The sequence below is a fragment of the Alosa pseudoharengus genome, unplaced genomic scaffold (genome assembly GCF_046254945.1).
Source record: "Alosa pseudoharengus isolate Yale_2024_CS ecotype anadromous, Long Island Sound unplaced genomic scaffold, YU_APseudo_1.1 YU_APseudo_1.1_scf_7, whole genome shotgun sequence".
In the NCBI taxonomy this organism is placed as follows: domain Eukaryota; kingdom Metazoa; phylum Chordata; class Actinopteri; order Clupeiformes; family Clupeidae; genus Alosa; species Alosa pseudoharengus.
In genome coordinates, this window is record NW_027468859.1 from 29,120,133 (window position 1) to 29,141,705 (window position 21,573).

A 21,573-nucleotide genomic window follows, 5' to 3' on the forward strand; every position below is an offset into this window, starting at 1 on the left:
TGTGGTACATGGCCTGATAGCAGTGAGTTATTTATAATCTGGAGCAAAGCATTATCCAAGAAAGGAAGAGCAGTCTTCAGAAGATGAGTAGGAATAGGATCTAGTAGACTAGTTGTAGATTTTGATGAAGAGATTGTGGAAGTGAGGTCTAATATGTCGATAGGTGTAAATTAATTCAACGTTGTTCGTCTCATCTGTGATTCAATTATGTTTTCGCTACCATTCAGCAATGGAGTATGAATATTTGGTGAGTTTGACTGGATATTAATCTTATCTCTAATTGTTTCAATTTTGTCATTGAAAAAGTTCATGAAGTCATTGCTGTTTAGGCAAATAGGGATAGATTCGGTTACTTCGGTGTGGCTCTTCGTCAGGCGGGAGATTGTGGTAAAGAGAAATTTTGTATTGTTTTTGTTTTCTTCGATCAGTGAGGAGTAGTAAGTTGACTTGGCTTCGTTGAGTGCTTTTTTGTAGGTGATAAGGCTATCTTTCCATGCTTGGCAAAAAACTTCCAACTTAGTGGTACGCCATTTTTGTTCAAGTTTACGCGCTGTTTGTTTGAGTGTTTTTGTCTGTGTGGTATACCATGGAGCACGCCTTACTTGTTTTCTCATTCTCTTTTTGAGTGGTGCTACTGAATCAAGGGTTGAGCGTAATGAGTTCATCACATTATCAGTTAACAAGTCGACCTCGGCTGGATTAAGGAATGGGCCTTCTGATAGGCCTACCACATGAGTCCGGAATGGGGCAAGCGTAAGTGAAATTTTTTCTAGAAAGTCTGCATTAGTTTTTTCAGATAAGCCGCGGCTGTAGTATTCAGCTAAATTAGGTACTGCATGTTGTAATATCATTGTAAAAGTAATTAGATGGTGGTCAGTTCAGGTCGGGTGTTGTTGCAAGATTGTTAACTGCTCTATGTTTATGCCGTATGATAAGACCAGTGATGCCAGTAACGCGTTACTTAGTAACGCGTTAGTCTATTTTTACCACTTTTTTCAGTAACGAGTAATCTAACGCGCTACTATTTACAAACCAGTAATCAGATTAAAGTTACTTATCTAAGTTACTGTGCGTTACTATTTTTGTCATTTTCCTTAATAAAAAGATATATTCTTTGCTTTCTTCTTGTCTTGGGGATTAATGTCATGTAGGCTATGCTCACGTTTTCAGCATGAGGACAATTCACGTGCAGCGACACAAACGAAAACAACAATGGAGGGTGGAGGGAGAGAGAGAGATGCACATTTCATCAGTCATTACTTTGAGCTTGTGTCAGCTAAACATGACAACATTAAGGTACATTGTACATTCTGTGCTGGCGACAAAGTGCTGTCTAGCTAGACATCCCAAGTCTCCCGAAGTTTTGGGAGTCTCCCACATATTGATAGCGGCTTCCTGACGCCCGCAAATTACATAAAATCTCCCGAAACCTAGAGCGAACAAGAGCACGCAAGCCAGACCGGACTTCAAATCAAAGATTCTAGAATCTTTGCTTCAAATCGCGTGTGCATAGCTTAATGCGCACACAACGGAGAGGGAGAGAGAGAGGAGTGGTGCGTTTGTGCCTGAAGCGCATCCAAGACAGAGAGCATCCTGGTCTGTTTTGCTAAATCAACCAATCCGTTTTCAGTGTAAGTGCTTATATCTCTTTTCTCCCAAACATAATTAATCAGTTCAGTCAGTGTATCTAGGAACAGAAGCGTCATGGCAGCGTCAGTGCCCCTCAAAAAGTAAGATTTAAGACCCATTTCACATCAGACTACACAAAAGTGTACCCAATTGTTTTAAAAGATTAAAACATAATGATAATCTTGCACACTGTACTGTTTGTAACAGCAACTTTAGCATTGCTCACGGCGGGTTAAATGATTGCAAAAGACTTGTTGAGGTGAGTTTAACAAGTGTAATTTCATTTGCATATTTTAGGCTACAAGATGGCTAGTTGCCAAGGCTACATGAAAAAAAATCTACATATTTTACTATAACAATTTCTATCAATAGGCCTTCCTTATTTGGTGTACTTAGACATTATTGAACAAACATCTGAATTCTAAGTAGGTTAGGTTGGGATGTCTGCTATACATTGCTGTTAAAATGCACTTCCAGTATAGTGAGTATTGGCAAAACCGGTTATCATTTTTATGTTGAGGCGTTGGGGGTGTTGTCGGCAGCTGCTGAAAGTAACTAATAAAGTAACTTGTAATCTAACATAGTTACTTTTAAAATCAAGTAATCAGTAAAGTAACTAAGTTACTTTTTAAAGGAGTAATCAGTAATCAGATTACTTTTTCAAGGTAACTGTGGCAACACTGGATAAGACTAGATCAATAGTGTGGTTATGTCGGTGCTTGGGTGAATTAACATTTTGGCAGAACCCGACATGGTCAATTAGGGATTGAAATGCAATTGTGAGACAATCGTGCACATTATCCATATGAATATTAAAATCACCCAATATAAGTATTTTTTCTGTTTGGATAGTTAAAGTGGAAAGGAAATCAGAAAATTCCTCTAAGAAATCAGTGTAGGGGCCAGGGGGTCTGTACAATGTGACCACAGTTACAGGCTGATCAGTTTTCCAGTCTGGCGGTAAAAAATTGAGGACTAGAACTTCAAAAGATTTAAACTTGTGTGTGAGCTTTGGAGATGTGAGAAGACTAGATAGATAGATTGTAGCTACTCCAGCTCCCCTGCCAGTGTGGCGTGGTACATGATAATTCAAATGGGAGGGAGGTGTAGACTCATTTAATGGAAGGTATTCATCTGGTTTAAGCCAGGTTTCAGTAAGACACATAACATCTATATGATTGTCAGTAATAATTTCATTAACCAAGGCAGTTTTACATGACAGTGATCGAATATTAAGTAAAGCAAGTGTAAGTTGCGTTTTTGGAGGAATTTGCTTCACCGAAGAAGTTTTTATCGTAATAAGATTGCTACGAATAATTCCCCTAGTGGGTCGAGTAAGAGTTGACAGTCTTGGTACAGACACCCTCTCTATTTGGCCTTGTGTGCCCTGTATACCTGGGTGACTGTTAGGACGGCAGAGATCTGTGTAAGACCTTATCTCTGCTTCCTGGATCTCTGGTTCGTCAGGAACTAGCCTCGGTTAAGTGACGGTCTATGTTCCTTGAAAGGAGGGCAGTACCCTCCCATGTGGGATGGATACCGTCTCTTTTCAACAGTCCAGGTTTCCCCCAGAAGGAGCTAAAGTTATCTATGAAGCCCACATTGTTATTGGCACACCACTTTGACAGCCATCGGTTGAGGTCCGAAATTCTGCTGAGCATTTCATCACCTCTTTTAATGGGTATGGGTCCAGAGAAAGTTACAGAGTCAGACATCTGTTGCGCGAACCTGCACACGGAGATAAAGTTTTGTATGGTGATCTCCGATTGACGCAATCGGAAGTCATTAGTGCCAGTGTGGATAACTATTTTCGAGTATTTACGATTAGCTTTAGCCAGCACTTTCAAATTTGATTCGATGTCGTTAGCTCTGGCCCCAGATATCGATTTTACTATGGCCGATGGAGTCGCTAGCATCACGTTTCGTATAGTAGAAGCGCCAATGACCAGAGTAGCAGGTTTCTCGGTTTCTCTAGCTAAGGGGGAGAATCTATTAGAAACATGAATAGGTTGGTGGTTAGCAGTGGGCTTCCTTCGTTTGGATTTAGATCCAGGCGAAACAGGCCCAACGGGCTGCTTTCGCTTGGGTCTGGCTCCCCTAACAGTCACCCAAGAACTATCCCCTTGCTGCGAGGGGGCTGTCATGGTTGCGCTAACTGTGCAGTCGGCTGGTGCATCCACACAATTTACCAAGGGTTCTGCCACTAGCTGTTTGCTAATCTCATCCAGTGTGTGGATACGATTCTCTAATTCACCTATCCTCGCCTCCAAGTTAGCTATTAGTCTGCATTTTTTACAAGTAGCATGTCCACTAAAGGAGGCTGAAGAGTTAGCTAGCATGTGACACGCCGGGCAACGGAGAGAATCGGAAATAGGAGAGGCAGGGGCAGCAGAGGACCCTGCCATCGTCCTTAAAATAGATTAGACAAGTGAATTATATTAGACAAGTGAATTGGCTACACGAGTGGTTAAGAGTGGAGTTTTTACGTAAATGAAACCTAGGTGTAGTCTAATTAAGTGGATTACGTGGAAAGAAAACAGGAGCAAGCTAGCGTGAGAGCAGCCACTCTGACACTACAAACAGGAAATGACGCGATTCGCTTACCGTAATCCCTCGTTACACGGCAGGAGGTGCATTTGCATTCCAGGTTGCTTTAGACGAGGCTTCAATTTGTCTCCATATTTTCCATAATAACAAGTTGCACAGATAACCTTCAACTCAGAATATTCTGAGTTGAAGGTTATCTGTGCAACTTGTTATATTATCCTACAGTACATATGAACTTAGATAGCGGGAATAAGCCTAATGCAGAACTGCATCTACCGTCAGCAACAACCGACAAGTAAAAAACATTTTACTTCTAGTAACACTGGATTTGGTATGTGTGCTTGCCTCCATACTAGAGCTTGATAATGTGCTCTTCTAATATGCCATTGAGCAGCATCACTTGTTGGTGATTTAGAAAACAGAGTGGCTCTGGCATAGTGTTGTCACAATACCAAAATTATGACTACGATACAATACCTGCCATAAATATCTTGATACTCAATACTGAAACGATATCCAAATCCTAAAATATCTGGAAAAGAACGCAGGCCTCCTCCAAGTGTATTGAGTCATTTGTGTTGAATTTGGTCAATTCTTGGTTTTAAACTTCTAAACTTCCTACATAATTATTATTTTTGTAGTCAGTAAAATAGTCGTTTGTGTGTGAATAAGTCCTTTATTGTTTGTTATAGCTCATTTATATTGTGTGGAGTTTTGGCAATAAATTACCTTTAAATAGCCAAAGTAGGCTAGATCAAGGTCAGTGTTCAAATTACTGCATGCAAATCACTTAATGCTATGCAGAAGAGCCTAATCTTTGATGTAGGTTTGATGTACCCTAGGCCTTCCAATTGCAAAGGGTCAAAAAGTGAAGATAGTCTTCTTTGCTCCCAGTGTAATTTAATAAGTATGTTTCAACCACTCAGGCCTTAATCAGATAGGCCTACACCATTATCTGTTGCAATATCTGTGCATTCCTACATTAGGTCTATTTCTTTGATAATTAACATCATTTGCTACCACATAACAAATACCAAACAACAATACAAAAGTTTCTTACAAACTTTCATGCATACTTCTTAAATGTGCTACAGTCAGATGGGTGTCCTAAAGACATAACTAGATCTTGAGCATCTATTACCAGTGTTGAATGAGCAGTTTTTGCAGTGATCACTACTGGACATTCCACATTGCTAGACAGCACTTGAGTGAGGATGACTTATTTCCACTTCACAAATAACCATCGCTATCTGCAATAGCTACAGTACAGGGACAATAATCAGTTCATAGCTGAGGATTTGTCCTAGGTCCACTTCCCTTTCAGCATCATATGCAGTAATGATGCACTGGAGAATGTTTTTTACAAATAATGCAATCTCCATAGCACTCTTCCACTTTTCTGCATGGCTGGAATTTGAATGATAGAAAAGATCACCAGTGAGATGTTTTAACTAGGCAAGCACAGTCGCCTTTACAGTAAAAAAAAATACAGTGTAAATCCTCTGTAAAGACTGACAACTGTTCATAATAGTTAGTGACAAAATACTTTCTACAGAAAAAAGAGCAGTCACCTACTATTCTATCAATTTATTATCAAGGAATCTATTTTGTTTCTAAACGTCATACTGAATTTTTGCTATTATTTCAATTTATATTTTAATTTTAGCTTATTTTAATTTGCTACTTGAGGGTCATTGGGGTAATTCCTGTCCTGTCCTACAACATATCTGATACATAAAGAGTATATTAATGCCTTATTTTTTGCAATTCCTATGATATCTGATGGCAAAACCAAAAACTATGTGAATCATGCTAATTATGCTAATTCACAAGCTTAAAACTCAAAATTGAGCTTGGTACACAAAATATTTGAATTCAGCACCCTCAAATTGTGTGAAATAGCCCCTTTACCGACTTTTCCTCAAATTTGCCAACAGGACTTTTTCTGAACGTTTGTTAGCTATCTGCTCTCCCTCTAATATCAGTAAGAAGCACTAAGCTAACGCACGCTTCAGACGGCACGACTCCCCCAGTCAAGGCTGCATAGCAACGGCAATGTTTCATAGTTTGTCTTCACCGAAATGGAGTTCGTGACACCAGAGCCTGTCTACGGAGGTGGCACTAACCCTGCGTGAAATCATCATGTTTGATAGGTTGTTAATACATTCTGAAAATGTTACTGTTCTGATCAAGGTCATGCAAAATAAAGCTATCGACTCAATACGATTCAGCCTCTGATTCCTAGTCTGCTTATCTGTTATTCGTGAAAAAAAATCTCATCTCGTCATGTCTTTAGTGTCTTCGTCGGCAATTTCTTTCTTTTTCAAATATCTCAATAACAGCCAACAAACTCACACAGTCAAACCAAAGTTAAGTCATGTTGAAAAGAGGCTGAACCTTGCAAACGATTTACATTTATATGTGACCCCCAGGGGGTGCTCAAGCTCACAATTTGTATAGCTAAGCTAGGCCACCAAACAGAGCTCTCCCTCAAACTATCTAGGCAGGTTATGTCCAATGAAGGAGGAGGAATGGAACTGATGTAATCGAAAAATATACATTTATTAGACACTAGTAGTCTGAGCGAATTAGCCTAGAAAAGGGTCAAAGGTGGAAGTAAATGATTTGGTATCATTTGAATCGTAATTTTCTGTAGATTAAGCATTTTTGGTGCCTACAGCGCAGATTTGTACCGAAAAAAATATATAGGGCTTTGAATGGAGCATGGCACAATGAATTTTGGGCCAAAAACGTATGTTAGTACATCTTGATATTAGCTGATATCTCTTAAGCCAATTAAAAGATATTCATCAAACTTGGTCTACTTACCCACTATAAGTTGTCAAAGAGCTGGCAAGACAATTTAGGTCTTGAGGTCAAAGGTCAAGGTTACAAGGAGTCACACAAATAACTCACATGCAGTATTTGGTTCATATCTACAAAGCAGACTGATGGATCTTCATTAACTCTAGTACATTTATTGTCTATACAAGTTAGATGAACTTAGGGACTCAGGGCCATGGGGTCAAAGGCTAAGGTCAGTTTCATCCCCTGACATACAAGGTTATAGATGGTGGAGACATGCTAATCAACATGCCATGTTCAATTCAATTACTGTAAATATAGCCATTTTTTTATGTTGCACAACATAGACTTGGTTGTTTTTGACATGGGGAGTCCCTATCTACAGCACAATGAGTTTAATATCCCTCCTTTGTATATAAGAATCAAGAATCTGATTGAGATTACTGTAGGCAAATGTGCTTAGCAGTTACATAACAGTGAAATACTTCCACTAGCATAGTCATGACCTGACCAATATCTCTTTCAATATTGCCCATGCAGTCCTTTCCACAGTACAAGCAGTGCTACTTCCAGCTGTACATTATAGCTTTCTGTGCTGTTGTGACTTTCCATAAGTTAGTATGACTGTTAACTGTGGCCCTTACTATTTTTCCCTTCATGGACAAGGTGTTGTCCACTTTCTCCTGGCAATTTCTGTGACCCTGAAGACTAGCATTGTCTTCCAGTTTTGATGTGGCATGTCCGTTGTTATCTGTTCAGTTGAAGTTACGGGTGGGCAAAAAATAATATCTAAATATTTTGGAAGATTTTGTAGGTAGATATCAATAATATAATTAAATACGAATTTGTCAATCTCTTAAAAAATGGGATATAATTGTATGAGTTACAAGCCACCTTATAATTTCTTACAAAGCACATTAAGGGACACAAAATATTAGGATAGCAGTTCATTTTCTAAATTTTGTTTCTGAAAGATGAGACTGTTGTAAGAAGCAATATTTTCCCCTGGGATGAATATCAGTATTTAGTTGTGCTCAGTACTGTCTTGATTCATTATTTTCAATTTCACTGCAATGGATGATGAGACAGCACTTGAAGAGGAACCTGGCATATGCACAGATCTTTGCGTTATCTGCCAATGTGGAGGTGAACTGTCATCTTGTAGCACTGGCTTGCAAAAGCTATAGGCACCAACACATTTTTTAAGGGGTGGTTCAGGATTTTGGACAAAAGGCCTCATTTCCAAGTTAGCATGTGTGATATTTATCAGTGGAGACCATTTTCAACACGTTTCATCCAGTCCTTCTAGTTGCAGAGTTCGCAGGTGCTAAGCTGACGCAAGTCATCAGTATGTGTTAACCTGCCACTAAAAACAGTCTTACCCACTCCACAGTACACCCAGGCAAATACGTTATAACGGCAGACAAATAAATTATAACGGCAGACTGTCAATTGTCTGTGTTGATAGTTTTATTTCTAACATTATTCTATCCTTGCATTTCAATGATTGCATAACATTTTGAGGGACTAGTTTCTTAGCAGTGGTTAGTAATACTGTGCCGAAAAGTAAACAGAGAAGCGCACTCCAATCAGGATACTGTCGTGGAAAATGTCTACCCTGGAAATCTCTCGCGAGAGCACAATGGAATGAGCAATGAGCATGTTACTTTTACCCCTTGCATCCCGGGGAACCAATTCGGCGTATCTGATATATGCGGGCCAGAGGCGAGCTACACTGATGACGACAGCGCTGCAACGTTGGAGGTCAGTAAACATCGGTCATAGAGTTATCCAATTGTGTAGAAAGTCCGGAATCATTCAGAGTAAACATTGGTCTAGTGTTATCCAATTGCGTGCAGTGAGATTTTCAAATGCATGCTTGGTGCCGCCCCTCGAGTTGAGCCATTACATTGCTCGTGGCCAGACCCTTAATCTTTCTAGATTACCAGGGTCTGGATTTTCCAGGCTAGAAAATGTCCACTTCCAAATCCAATTGTCCAATTAACAATTACCACTTGACTATTTACTGTAGTAATTTAGCACTCTGGAACAAGGTGTCCTAAGGAGATTTTCGGAAGACTGTTGATCTTTATTTACCGTATTGCAATGATAGTACAGCCCAACCAAAGTCCAGACCAACCATCAAAGCAATAGGGAGGAGATGTCATCAGCTGGGGCCCCCGACAATATCTCCCCTACGGATGGCTAGGCTTATACACTATATTTTATACTCCTCAGCCCTTGAGAAGTGCCACCCTCTCACGCCATCTCCATCAACACCCTTCACCAATCAGTACCAAGCAGGGTCGCTTACATTGGTGGAAACCATCTTCCCATCATGCATAAAACTATATGCAAACCTATGTAATGCATAGGTAACATATGTAAAATAGTGTAACCCTAAGTTGTTCTGGTTCCTTCCAGTTTGGTTTCCAGTTACCTTATTCTCTTCCTAGCTGGACAGACCTAACTCATAAGGCACAGTGGCCTCCTCATCCCTGTCCTGTCCAGTCCTCACCAGCTTGATAACACCCCCTCTCCCTTAACCATGTAAGGAGGAGATCCTCTCATCCTGGTACTCCCAGTACTTTTCCACTCACCCCACTCCTCTGACTGTTGGTCTAGCCCCCTTGGGGATCAATAAAGTATCTATCTATCTATCTATATATCTATCTAGCCTACACAAGATACAATGACCTCACACTGGTCACAGCAAATGCAGTGGCATTAAGACTTATGACACTCATGACTACATTCTTCTAAAACATGAAAACCCATGCAATAGTATAAACCTTTATGAAATCCATGATTACATCCCTTCACATCCTGAAAACCCACCATAATACCTAGTAGAATCCTAGGTAATATCAGTCTGCTGCTGCTGTTGCTTAAATGCCTACTACCAACTTCAGGGAACAAAGTATAACTATTGCAATGCGATGCAAGGGTAGTTTTTATTTCTAACACTATTCTATCAACATAGACATTTACATCGATTGTCTGCCGTTATAATTTAAGTTGAAGGAAATAGCTCAAGATGACAATGTTTATCAGATGTTTGACCGAAATGGTTTGGATTTAATCTAAAACTTCTGCTATTCAGCTTGTCTAAATGAACTACAATGGTGTTATTGATGTACTGAATGTTATGTAATAGTACTTTGTTTTTCACTCCAATATCATTTATGAACTGAAACAGTTCAGAGAGGCTACTACAATATTAAAATAAGATGTGGAGGTTGAAACAACTGTTTTTATACAGAAAATAAAGCTTGTTTTGCTTTAATAAATGTCTTAATCTTTTTTAATGTCAATTCAGATAGTTGATTCTATGCCTCAGCCACCTATAGCCTCATGACCTTTAACCTCTACCTGTGATCCCATGATCTTTAATGCCTTTAATGCTTTTAGGCTTAATTAGCTGTGTTGGGTTTAATGAGGATCCTTCAATCTGCTTGAGCGGTATAAAACAAACATTGCATGTCAAGTATGACCTCACGTGACCTTGACCTTTGACCCCAAGACATTAAACACCTACTAATTTCATCAAGAACTTATTGTGAGTAAGTACACCAAGTTTGGTAAAGATCCTTTTACCAGTATGGGAGATATCAGCTAATATCTATATGTGATAATATACGATTTTGGCCCAATAATCATTATACAATGGTCCATTCAAAGCTGTATATCTTTTTTCTGGTACAAATCTGCGCTGTAGGCACCTGAAATTCTTAATCTACATGAAATTACGGTTCGATTAATACCAAATATCCTTTTGCTGTATTTACTTCCACCTTCAACCCTAATTCGCTCAGACTATAGACAGACACCATAAATACACTGATCGGCAATCAGGACAAGCAAATGTTCCACATAGGCAACAGTGGATGAAATTCTACAATAAATTACAATGGATGAATAGGTCTTCCAGATGAGTTATAGTGTATAAAGTCGAGTACATTAATAAATACTTTTCACATACACAATCTAAAACACTCCAATCTGCAAGAGGCACTTCACACCAAATGGGCCGTACACACAGACACGGCGTTTCACACTTCACACTAGTGAGCACTGCAAACGAAGCACTGTCCCCATAAGAAATATTGCACAATTCCCAGGCCGAATACGTATTACAATGACTGCCAGACAAACAGACAAAGAAACAAACAAAACATTTAAGCTAACTGGTTACCACCAGCAAGGTTCCCCCTAGGCCCACCTACGTTCCCAGTAAACATTCAACAGATGTGGTAGATTTCCGAGGCACATACATACATGAATTGAAATAAAACAAAATAGTTAAATCCAGGAAAAACAGTGGCTTGTTGGACAGACGAAGGCAATCCTTCTGTAATAAAAAGCATAAATGGTTTGTAATGCTACGTTTGGTAGCATTGTAGCATAAACGCCAATTGTAATTGTATGAAGGCCAATACCTTATTAAAATGGCTGCAGTCAGCTGGTTACACTTTTTAAACTGCGGCACTACTTCCTATTACTAAATGTAGTAGCAATTAAGTCAGGACTAGATCTCCAATTGAAAGACTAGCTACGTAAAAGGAGTTGAATGAACTTACGTTTTTAAGACCAGCCAAGATGAATTAGGACGAACCAATGAAGTTATACCAGTGTGGATGACTAATAGCTGTGCACACTCTCGCCAGCATCAGCGTTGCTTCTGCCCATAGACAATATCAAGACAGGAAACAGTCAGAGCTATAAACACTACGTGTTACGTCTGAAGGAAAAAGGGAGCAAGTAAACTTACGTTGCTGCAAACCAGTGTGGATTCACTACTCGCTATTATGCGAACAAAGTAGACTTGAAACTGCATGTACCATTTACTGGTCACCATACGCACAGACACCAGGCCGAGCTACAAACAAACAATGAACCGTGTTAAGTGCTACTCGATGGAAACAAGTTTAGTGTTAAAGACCAATAGATGTAAGCTTCTGAAAAGACTCACGTTTTCCTGTTTGCACAGCTTATTCCACAAAGCTCACTCTTCAACGCACACCGGACTATTGTTCTCCTGTCCGCATCTCACTACATTTAAAAGGAAGCGCTACTGGTGCCACCTGATCCAAATAATCAGCGTCAGTGGGACAGCCTTCAAGCTGCGCTTCCTGTCTCAACCCTATAAACAACATTGTGGGAGCTAACAGTTAAGTGAGCGCCCCCATGTTCATCTCCAGATGATCGTTTGGTTGATGTACCTTGGAGGTTATAGGGGTTGGAATGGTAGCCAGCTGTTGTTCTATTGGTGCGCCTTGGCACCAGGTCTTGCTCAGGTGCTGGCATTGACACTTCAGCTCCTGGAGTAAGATCTACAGACAAATCCTGCAAGGTCTGCTCCTGATGTACAGAAGTTGGAGCAGGCTGATTAGCAGCTACAGTGGGAACGTAACTGATTTGCCCATCCAGGCGGGGAGTGTCTAGGGCTACCAATAGTGCAAAATCATCATTTTCATTTACACTACTGTTCGGGTCTTCCGATACAAGATCGGACTGGTCTAGATTGGGCCCCACATTTGTAGATGTATGCAGAGGTGGACAGGGATCGACAGGAAGGGGACGCAACTCCTGCCGGTGAATGTTCTTTTCTGGACCCTGTTGGTTCCTTGGTCTGATTTTGTAAAGGGTGCCAACCTCATCCAAACAGCTCACCACTTCATACATTACAGGGTCCCAATGGTCATGAATTTTGTGACGACCAAGCGGGTGACTCCGGCGGTACACTAATGTACCCGGGGGTAAAATGGGCAGAGGAACAGCTTGATGCTTTGCGCGCTGCTTGGCTGCCACCTCAAGATTGGTGAGAGCCTGCCGGTAAACAACAGAGAGGTGCTCCTGATGTTCTCGAACCCACTCCTCAGTGGTCATTTCAGTTGGAGGGTCAACTGTACCCAGGAGTGAGTCAAGGGGGAGGATGGGCTTCCGCCCGAACATTAGTTCATATGGAGAAAACCCGGTTGACTGGTGGGCCGTAGTATTATATGCAAACAACATGTGAGACAAGTGGTGTGGCCACCTTTTCTTCTTTTCTGAGGGCAAGGTACGGAGCAAATTGTGAAGCGTGCGATTAAATCGCTCACATTGTCCATTGCCCTCAGGATGGTAAGGACTTGTGCGGGACTTGTGAATGCCATATAATTGACACAGCCGCTGGAACAATTTCCCCTCGAATTGGCGACCTTGGTCCGTATGAATGCGCTGTGGTACTCCATAGGTATAAAACCACTGTTCGGTAAGAACCCGTGCTACGGTTGTGGCTTTTTGGTCTATGGTGGGATAAGCCTGACCGAATTTGGAAAACACATCCGTTACGACAAGAAGATTTTCTTTTCCATCGCTAGACTTTTCCAGTGTGGTGAAATCAATGGCTAGAATCTCTAAAGGCTTGAATGCAAGAAGACTACCCATGAACGTTCTTAACTTTGGCTGTACAGCTTTTGCCACTAAGCATCGTTGACATTCACGGCACCAGCGCTCGATGTCTTTGCGCATAAAGGGCCAATAACTACGTTGACGAATGAGTGTGGTGGTCCTTTCTACCCCCTGGTGTCCATGGTTATTGTGTAAGGCGGTCAAGACTTCCTCATGTAGCAGCTGAGGCAGCAGCAGCTGCATCACTTTCACACTACCACCAGGGATGTGACTTTGCCGGTACAGCACACCACCCTGTTCCTGTATGTTGGCCCACTGACGCACAAGTTCTACCACAGCAGGGGACTCTTTGGCTCTTTCCAATGCTGTCGGGGGTTTACCTCTCTTCCAGTATACTAGAAAGGCCCTTAGCACCGGAGGAGTTGGAGATCAGCCCTAGTCCTTACTGGGGAGGCATCTATGGCCTGGATGTTAACTGGCCCAGAGGGGTGGGTTGCCAAAACACTTTTAATCTCAGTAGGGACAGAGATTCCTGGTGCTACCGTTTCTATGGAGTCTGGAACTGGGAATGCAGGTAAACGAGACAATGCATCTGCGTTTCGGTTACATGTACCTGGGCGGTACTCAATTTTGAAATCAAAGAGGGCCAGCTGTGCCGCCCAGCGTTGTTCTACAGCACCCAATTTGGCCGTCTGCAGATAACAGAGGGGGTTATCATCAGTCAACACAGTGAACCTTACGCCTAAGAGGTAGTCTCGAAATTTGTCTGTTACGGCCCACTTAAGGGCCAACAGCTCCAGCTTCATGGCCAAGTAATTGTTCATGTTTCGTTCTGTTGGGCGCAACCCCCTACTTGCATAAGCAACTGGCCGCCGCTGTCCCTCCCCATGTTCTTGAGACAGAACAGCACCTAGCCCAAGCCCACTCGCATCTACTTCAAGAACAAAAGGCTTGCTGAAATCTGCGTAGCCAAGAACTGGTGCACTTATCAGCTTTTCTTTTAGTGTCTCAAAAGCCTTTTCACAACCCCAGTCCCAGTGATCCCGCAAAGAGGCATTGAAACATGCTTGTTTCTTCTTTGGGGCTGGCTGTAGTTTTGCTACCAACTTATGCAGAGGGGATGCATACCTTCTACAAAGAGCCGATAATATGACGCAAATCCAAGGAACGAGCGCAATTCAGTGATTGTGGTTGGTGTTTTCCAGTCCCTAACTGCACTGATTTTGTCAGGGTCAGTTGAGACTCCTGAAGCTGAAATAATATGCCCCAAGAACTTCACCTCTGGCTGAAAGAAATGGCACTTCCCCAAGTTAAGTTTTAGGCCATGAGAGGTCAACCTATCCAACACGAGTTCCAGTCGTTCCAGATGTTGTTGGAATGTGGATGAAAATACCACCACATCGTCCAAGTACAAAAGGAGGGTATGGAAACGCTGATCTCCAAAGATCCTTTCCATTAACCTCTGGAAAGTTCCAGGTGCATTGCACAACCCAAATGGCATCCTTTGAAACTCAAAGAGGCCAAATGGGGTGCAAAATGCTGTTTTCGCTCTGTCTTTTTCTGCCACAGACACCTGTTTATATCCACTTGCCAGATCGAGAGTGGAGAAGAGGCAAGCGCCTGAAAGAGCATCTAAAGATTCCTCAATCCGAGGCAATGGGAAGGCATCTTTTCTGGTTTTCGCATTCAATTGTACAACACATAAACGGATAGATCCATCCTTCTTTTGAACTACGACGATGGGTGAAGAGAAGGGACTACAGCTGGGTTTTACCACCCCCTGCTCCAACAACTCTTGAATGTGCGTCTTCACAACCTCATACTGTGACGGTGGCAGTCTACGGTAGCGTTGCCGCACCGGTGTTTCATCCACTAATGGAATTTCGTGTTCAATAAGGTCTGTGCAACCCAACTCCCCTTCTCCATGACTAAAAGCGGCACTATACTTTTGGAGTAAAGACTTGGCCTCTTGCTGCTCTGAGTCGGTCAAATTAGGCCAGGTGGTGTCGGCAAGACAAGGAAGGTGAGAGGTGGTGACCGCCATGGACTGAATGAAAGCTACAGGACCTTGGTTACCATCTTCTTCGTGAAAACAAATGGGCTTGTTAGCAGAACATACCTCTATCATATGTAGTTAACCCAAGGTGGTGCGTGGTCTTATCCACCGATCCTCCTTTCCCACATTGACTACCGGCACATCAACAGTGCCATCCCCAATGGGGAGTAAAGAACTAGGATTGAGCAAATCTGGTGGCAACTGCCACCCTACGTCTCCTGGTTCTATAAATGCTGAGGAAATCAAAGGGCAAAGACCCTGCCTGCATACAGCTGAAATCAATTTCATAGACCCAGCAGGCACAAGAATGGAAGAGCCTGGGGGGGTTGAGACCTTACCCAAGAAACCAGAGTTTGACAAGTCTTCAAAATTTTGACATGCCAACAGAGCATGTTTCCAGATGGAGGGGACATCAGTGGAAGGGGAAGTAAACAAACTAGCGCTCTCCTGACAGAACATTTCTCGCAGACAGCAACGGAGAACATTCATTCCGATCAGCCCTGGGACAGTGTTTGTTTTAAGCTTTGACCTATAATCTGGTGGATCATGAACAACCAGAATGCCTACGGAGGAAAGCACCTTACCCAGGACTTCTATGTCCAGCTCTAAATAGCCTCGGTAAGGGATGTCCAACCCATTAGCTGCCCTTAACTGCAGCCATCTACAAGAGCGTAGCTGGTCTTGTCCCTAAACTTGGAAGTGCCCTTTAAAGAAAGATTCTGTGATGGTAGATACCATAGAACCAGTATCAACAAGGCACGTGATGGGCACTCCCCCCATCTTAATGTCAGCCACCGGGAACTGCCCTATGAGTACAGAATGAGAAGGTGGTGTGGGGAGAAAAGAACCTGAGCCTGATGTGGCCCCACCTAGTGCTTGGCTCCGTACACTAGATGGTGCTAGTTTCCCTGCAACCCACTGGATTGAAAATCAACTGCATTAGCTGCCCTCTGCCCAGAGTCACTCCGTACCCGCTGTCCCTGCCGACGGACCATCGAACAGTCCCTTGCCATGTGACCAGCCTGGTCACACCTCAAGCAAATAGGCCGACCATCGGCTTCGAATCTGTAACGGCGTGGTGGATTACTTGGCCTACTGTTGGGATTGGAAGGTACTGGTCCAGAGGACAAATGTTTTAGGATGGTGTCCAATTGGGCTTGTTGCCTACGCAAATAATCTTTAAGTTCAGCCAATTCATCATTTGTTTTTGCAGCTACAGCCTGGGTCTCAGCTCCCCATTCCCCTGCTACCCCGGAACTTGCATCACAAGAGAAAGCTCTGGCGCGTACTGGGCGGCCTCCCTCCCCATCGTCAGCCCAACGAAATGCTTCCCTACGCACATCCAAAAAAGTCGAGACAGGATTGAGGCGAATGAATTGTTTTAATTCGCGGCGCAACATTTTGTCTCTAACATTTTCAACAAATTGATCGCGGAGGACCGAATCAGGGTTAGAAAGGGCATTTGAATTTTTACGCTGACAAATTTCCATTAGGGCCATTAACGAATGGGAAAACTCACGTACCGTTTCTCCCTCGCGCTGGCGGCATTGGAACATTTTTTGCTGGGCCTCGATGTAAGAATGTGTACAGCCAAAAGTCTCTGATAATATTCTAAAAATCTTCTCAGGGTCAGCCTGATCAGTAGCTGGACGAAGTTTAATTTCTAATTTAGCCTCCCCCTCAAGAAGATCATATACAAAATAAGCCTGTTCACTGGAAGACATATGTCTAGCCTGCAAGCATTTGCGGACCTCTTCAACCCATTCCTCCACGGGAGGACAGTCTGGGCCTGGACTACCAGAAAACTTGGGATATTTACGTTCCCTCGGCACATACACATACCTCATACCAGATGACCCTGGCACTGGCCGACTTGGCTCTCCCTGATCTGGATCCACTGGGGGCACTACATTTCCCTGCTGAAGTCTTTCATTGTCTGCTTGAAGTTGTTTAATTTGCTCAGTTAGAAGCCTGACCTGGTCTTCCGTGAGATTTGAACCGAACAACAAAAGACAGGGTTAAATGTTAACACAAACCACTTATCGCTTACATCGTCGTCGTCCCAGATCCTTCCTCAGCCATTGTTTTTCCTGTAATCAATGTGACCTCGGTTATTGCCACCACAAAAATAACACGCATACAAAACTCAAAACAAAAAGGACACACACACACAAATCAAACAAGGATACACACAAAACAAAAAGTCTTACACCAGTTCCAATTGATCCTGCCGACTACGCCAAATGTGACCCCCAGGGGGTGCTCAAGCTCACAATTTGTATAGCTAAGCTAGGCCACCAAACAGAGCTCTCCCTCAAACTATCTAGGCAGGTTATGTCCAATGAAGGAGGAGGAATGGAACTGATGTAATCGAAAAATATACATTTATTAGACACTAGACAGACACCATAAATACACTGATCGGCAATCAGGACAAGCAAATGTTCCACATAGGCAACAGTGGATGAAATTCTACAATAAAATACAATGGATGAATAGGTCTTCCAGATGAGTTATAGTGTATAAAGTCGAATACATTAATAAATACTTTTCACATACACAATCTAAAACACTCCAATCTGCAAGAGGCACTTCACACCAAATGGGCCGTACACACAGACACGGCGTTTCACACTTCACACTAGTGAGCACTGCAAACGAAGCACTGTCCCCATAAGAAATATTGCACAATTCCCAGGCCGAATACGTATTACAATGACTGCCAGACAAACAGACAAAGAAACAAACAAAACATTTAAGCTAACAGGTTACCACCAGCAGGCTTCCCCCTAGGCCCACCTACGTTCCCAGTAAACATTCAACAGATGTGGTAGATTTCCGAGGCACATACATACATGAATTGAAATAAAACGAAATAGTTAAATCCAGGAAAAACAGTGGCTTGTTGGACAGACGAAGGCAATCCTCCTGTAATAAAAAGCATAAATGGTTTGTAATGCTACGTTTGGTAGCATTGTAGCATAAACGCCAATCATAATTGTATGAAGGCCAATACCTTATTAAAATGGCTGCAGTCAGCTGGTTACGCTTTTTAAACTGCGGCACTACTTCCTATTACTAAATGTAGTAGCAATTAAGTCAGGACTAGATCTCCAATTGAAAGACTAGCTACGTAAAAGGAGTTGAATGAACTTACGTTTTTAAGACCAGCCAAGATGAATTAGGACGAACCAATGAAGTTATACCAGTGTGGATGACTAATAGCTGTGCACACTCTCGCCAGCATCAGCGTTGCTTCTGCCCATAGACAATATCAAGACAGGAAACGGTCAGAGCTATAAACACTACGTGTTACGTCTGAAGGAAAAAGGGAGCAAGTAAACTTACGTTGCTGCAAACCAGTGTGGATTCACTACTCGCTATTATGCGAACAAAGTAGACTTGAAACTGCATGTACCATTTACTGGTCACCATACGCACAGACACCAGGCCGAGCTACAAACAAACAATGAACCGTGTTAAGTGCTACTCGATGGAAACAAGTTTAGTGTTAAAGACCAATAGATGTAAGACTCACGTTTTCCTGTTTGCACAGCTTATTCCACAAAGCTCACTCTTCAGCGCTCACCGCACTATTGTTCTCCTGTCCGCATCTCACTACATTTAAAAGGAAACGCTACTGGTGCCACCTGATCCAAATAATCAGCGTCAGTGGGACGGCCTTCAAGCTGCGCTTCCTGTCTTAACCACCCTACCCACTACATATAGACCACTGAAACCACGCATGAATCACACGTGAAAATGACCATCACATTAGGTTGTGACTGGTTGGTTGTTAGCAAGATCTAACGCCCTCCTCCACCTGCGTACATCGGAACTAGCTCCCGGTTAGCATTAATAATCGTTTACTACTTAAACGGCACCGACAATCAAAAAATCCAGTGGAAACTAGATGGCAGAAGTGTGTAGGCCAATCGGCCCACCAGCTTGTTCTCCTTTGTCACCTACAGAGTTTGACAGGTACGATCTTTCGAAACGCCATGTTATTTTCCACAGACATTTGACGACCGGAAGTTGGATGGATACGGAAGTTACGGAGGTGGGACTTATTCTGGAGAGGTCTATTCAGGAAGTAGATGACTACACAAACAATTGCATGTGGGTACCCAAACTCTGCAGGACTCTGACGTGCATTAGTGCTAAAAAGAAAAAAACTGAAACAGGGGGTGGGTATAGGAAACAGGGGGTGGGGGTAGGAAACTGGTGTGTATAAAAGAGTAGCTTAATACCATCACTGGCCTGTTCCACTGGTGTCCGATCATGTCATTGGTTTCATATTCGATTTCTAGGGAGCTCTTCACTGAGCCAAAATACCTAGGAACCAACAGATTTAGCAATTACAGCCTTCTGGACAATTGTGTTTTGTGCTTTGGGAAAACAGTTACAACAGCATATGTGGCTGAGTATGTGTCTGTAATACTTGTTGTTATAATAACTGTTTGTGGCAATTTGCTTGTCATTACATCGGTGTGTCACTTCAAACAACTTCACACACCAACTAATGTGCTTCTCCTCTCTTTAGCTGTGGCAGATATTTTTGTAGGAATATTTGTGATGCCACTGCAATTCATCTGGCTGATAGAGTCATGCTGGTTTTTTGGGACAACCATTTGTGTTTTTTTCAATTTCATGTCATTCTATTTGGGATGTGCGTCTGTTCATAATGTGGCTCTCATTGCAGTGGACCGATACCTGGCTCTGAGCAATCCCTTTTTCTATTCAAAGAAAATCACCGTGAACCTCATTATCTTTGTAGTATTTCTGAACTGGATGTTTTCTCTGGGGTACAACGTTGCTCTTCTGTACTGCAATGGTTTTTTCACTCATGCTCTAACACTTTGCCCAAGCGAGTGCCTCATTATGGTGAATGAGATATGGTCCTTTGTGGATCTTGTGGTTGTGTTTGTATTGCCATGCTCCATTATGTTAGTACTGTACCTCAAAGTCTTTGCCATTGCCAAGAGACATGCCAATGCCATCACCAGGGTGGCTAATAGCAATCCAGATGCCAATAAGAGTGATGTGCCCAAACGATCTGAGAGAAAAGCTGCAAAAGTGCTTGGTATACTGGTGTCTGTCTTTTTGTTAAGCTTGGTGCCCGCTCATATATGCAGCTTTATGGTTGAGAGTATCCAAAGACAGATTTTTAATGATGTGTTGAAATATATGACAACACTATTTTACTTGAATTCTTTATTCAATCCAATTATTTATGCTTTGTTCTACCCGTGGTTTCAAAAGAGCATGACAATAATTGTAAGGTGTCGTATATGTAGCCCCGAGTCTTCTCTCATGCAGGTGAAGTGATTCAAGCCTTCAATCAACACAGTCACACATGCATGTCAGTCAAAACTTTTTTTCTTTCAGTTTTTCCTTACAGTTGCGGTTTGTTGTTTGGTTCGTATGTTTATGGTTATTATTCTGTTAAATTCTAATCACTAATAATTTAGGTATTCTTAGGCTTTGATTTTACTATAGCCTAAACTGTTCATTTTAATGTAATGTTTATTGATGTCATTGTAAATCGCTTGGACAAACATGGTTATGTCTGATCACATCAATAACAGACCGTGGCCTACTGTTCAGGGAATCTAGGGAATACCTAACCAAAGATGGCCGGTTTGATCCTTGACTGGTAGAGAAAATGTGTATGGGGCAGCACTCTTCCACATCCACGGATGAAGTGCACTTGTTTAAGATAGCCAACCCCCAAATGCTCCCCGGGCGCTGGATCAAAGACTGCACTACTCCAGTGTGTGTTCCTAATGAGCTCAACGCTGGTGTGTGTCTATGTGTACACTAGAGGTCTGAGCGGGACTGATTTTTCAGTCCCGCGCCCGCCCTCCAGTGGCGGTTCTAGAGATTTTTTCCTGGGGTGGCGAAGGGGTGGCATGAGGTTCCAGGAGGGGGGCCATGGACATTATTCAAAACTTAAAATTCTACGGATTTTATTCAATATCACCTGACTAACATATGCATTTGTCATGTATAAAGACCTTACTGTCCTGTATCTGACCCTAGGCAGATGGGTCAGGCCCTTGAGTCGTTGATCTGCTTGAGGTTTCTAACTATGTATCTCTCTTCCTGTTACCCATGGGCCTTCTTTTCTTTTCTTCTCTTTT

The 21,573-nt window shown here is 42.3% G+C and overlaps 3 protein-coding genes across 3 annotated transcripts in view; 2 read left to right on the forward strand and 1 right to left on the reverse strand.

Moving 5' to 3' along the window:
• Positions 1-21,573, forward strand: part of LOC143109868 (uncharacterized) — a 46,782-nt gene that overhangs the window by 14,007 nt on the left and 11,202 nt on the right. The gene's annotated exons all lie outside the window — the stretch shown is intronic.
• On the reverse strand, positions 2,853-3,815 carry LOC143109652 (uncharacterized). Its single transcript, XM_076272436.1, has one exon. It carries the CDS (start codon positions 3,771-3,773, stop codon positions 3,093-3,095), a length of 681 nt encoding a protein of 226 aa, XP_076128551.1. The 5' UTR covers positions 3,774-3,815; the 3' UTR covers positions 2,853-3,092.
• Positions 19,832-20,758, forward strand: LOC143110048 (trace amine-associated receptor 13c-like). Its single transcript, XM_076272881.1, has one exon. The coding sequence runs from the start codon at positions 20,006-20,008 to the stop codon at positions 20,756-20,758; it is 753 nt and encodes a 250-aa protein (XP_076128996.1). The 5' UTR covers positions 19,832-20,005.

Coding starts and splice junctions, on each gene's coding strand:
- LOC143110048 (XM_076272881.1), top strand. CDS start 20,006: ATGCCACTGCAATTCATCTGGCTGATAGAGTCATGCTGGTTTTTTGGG.
- LOC143109652 (XM_076272436.1), bottom strand. CDS start 3,773: ATGACAGCCCCCTCGCAGCAAGGGGATAGTTCTTGGGTGACTGTTAGG.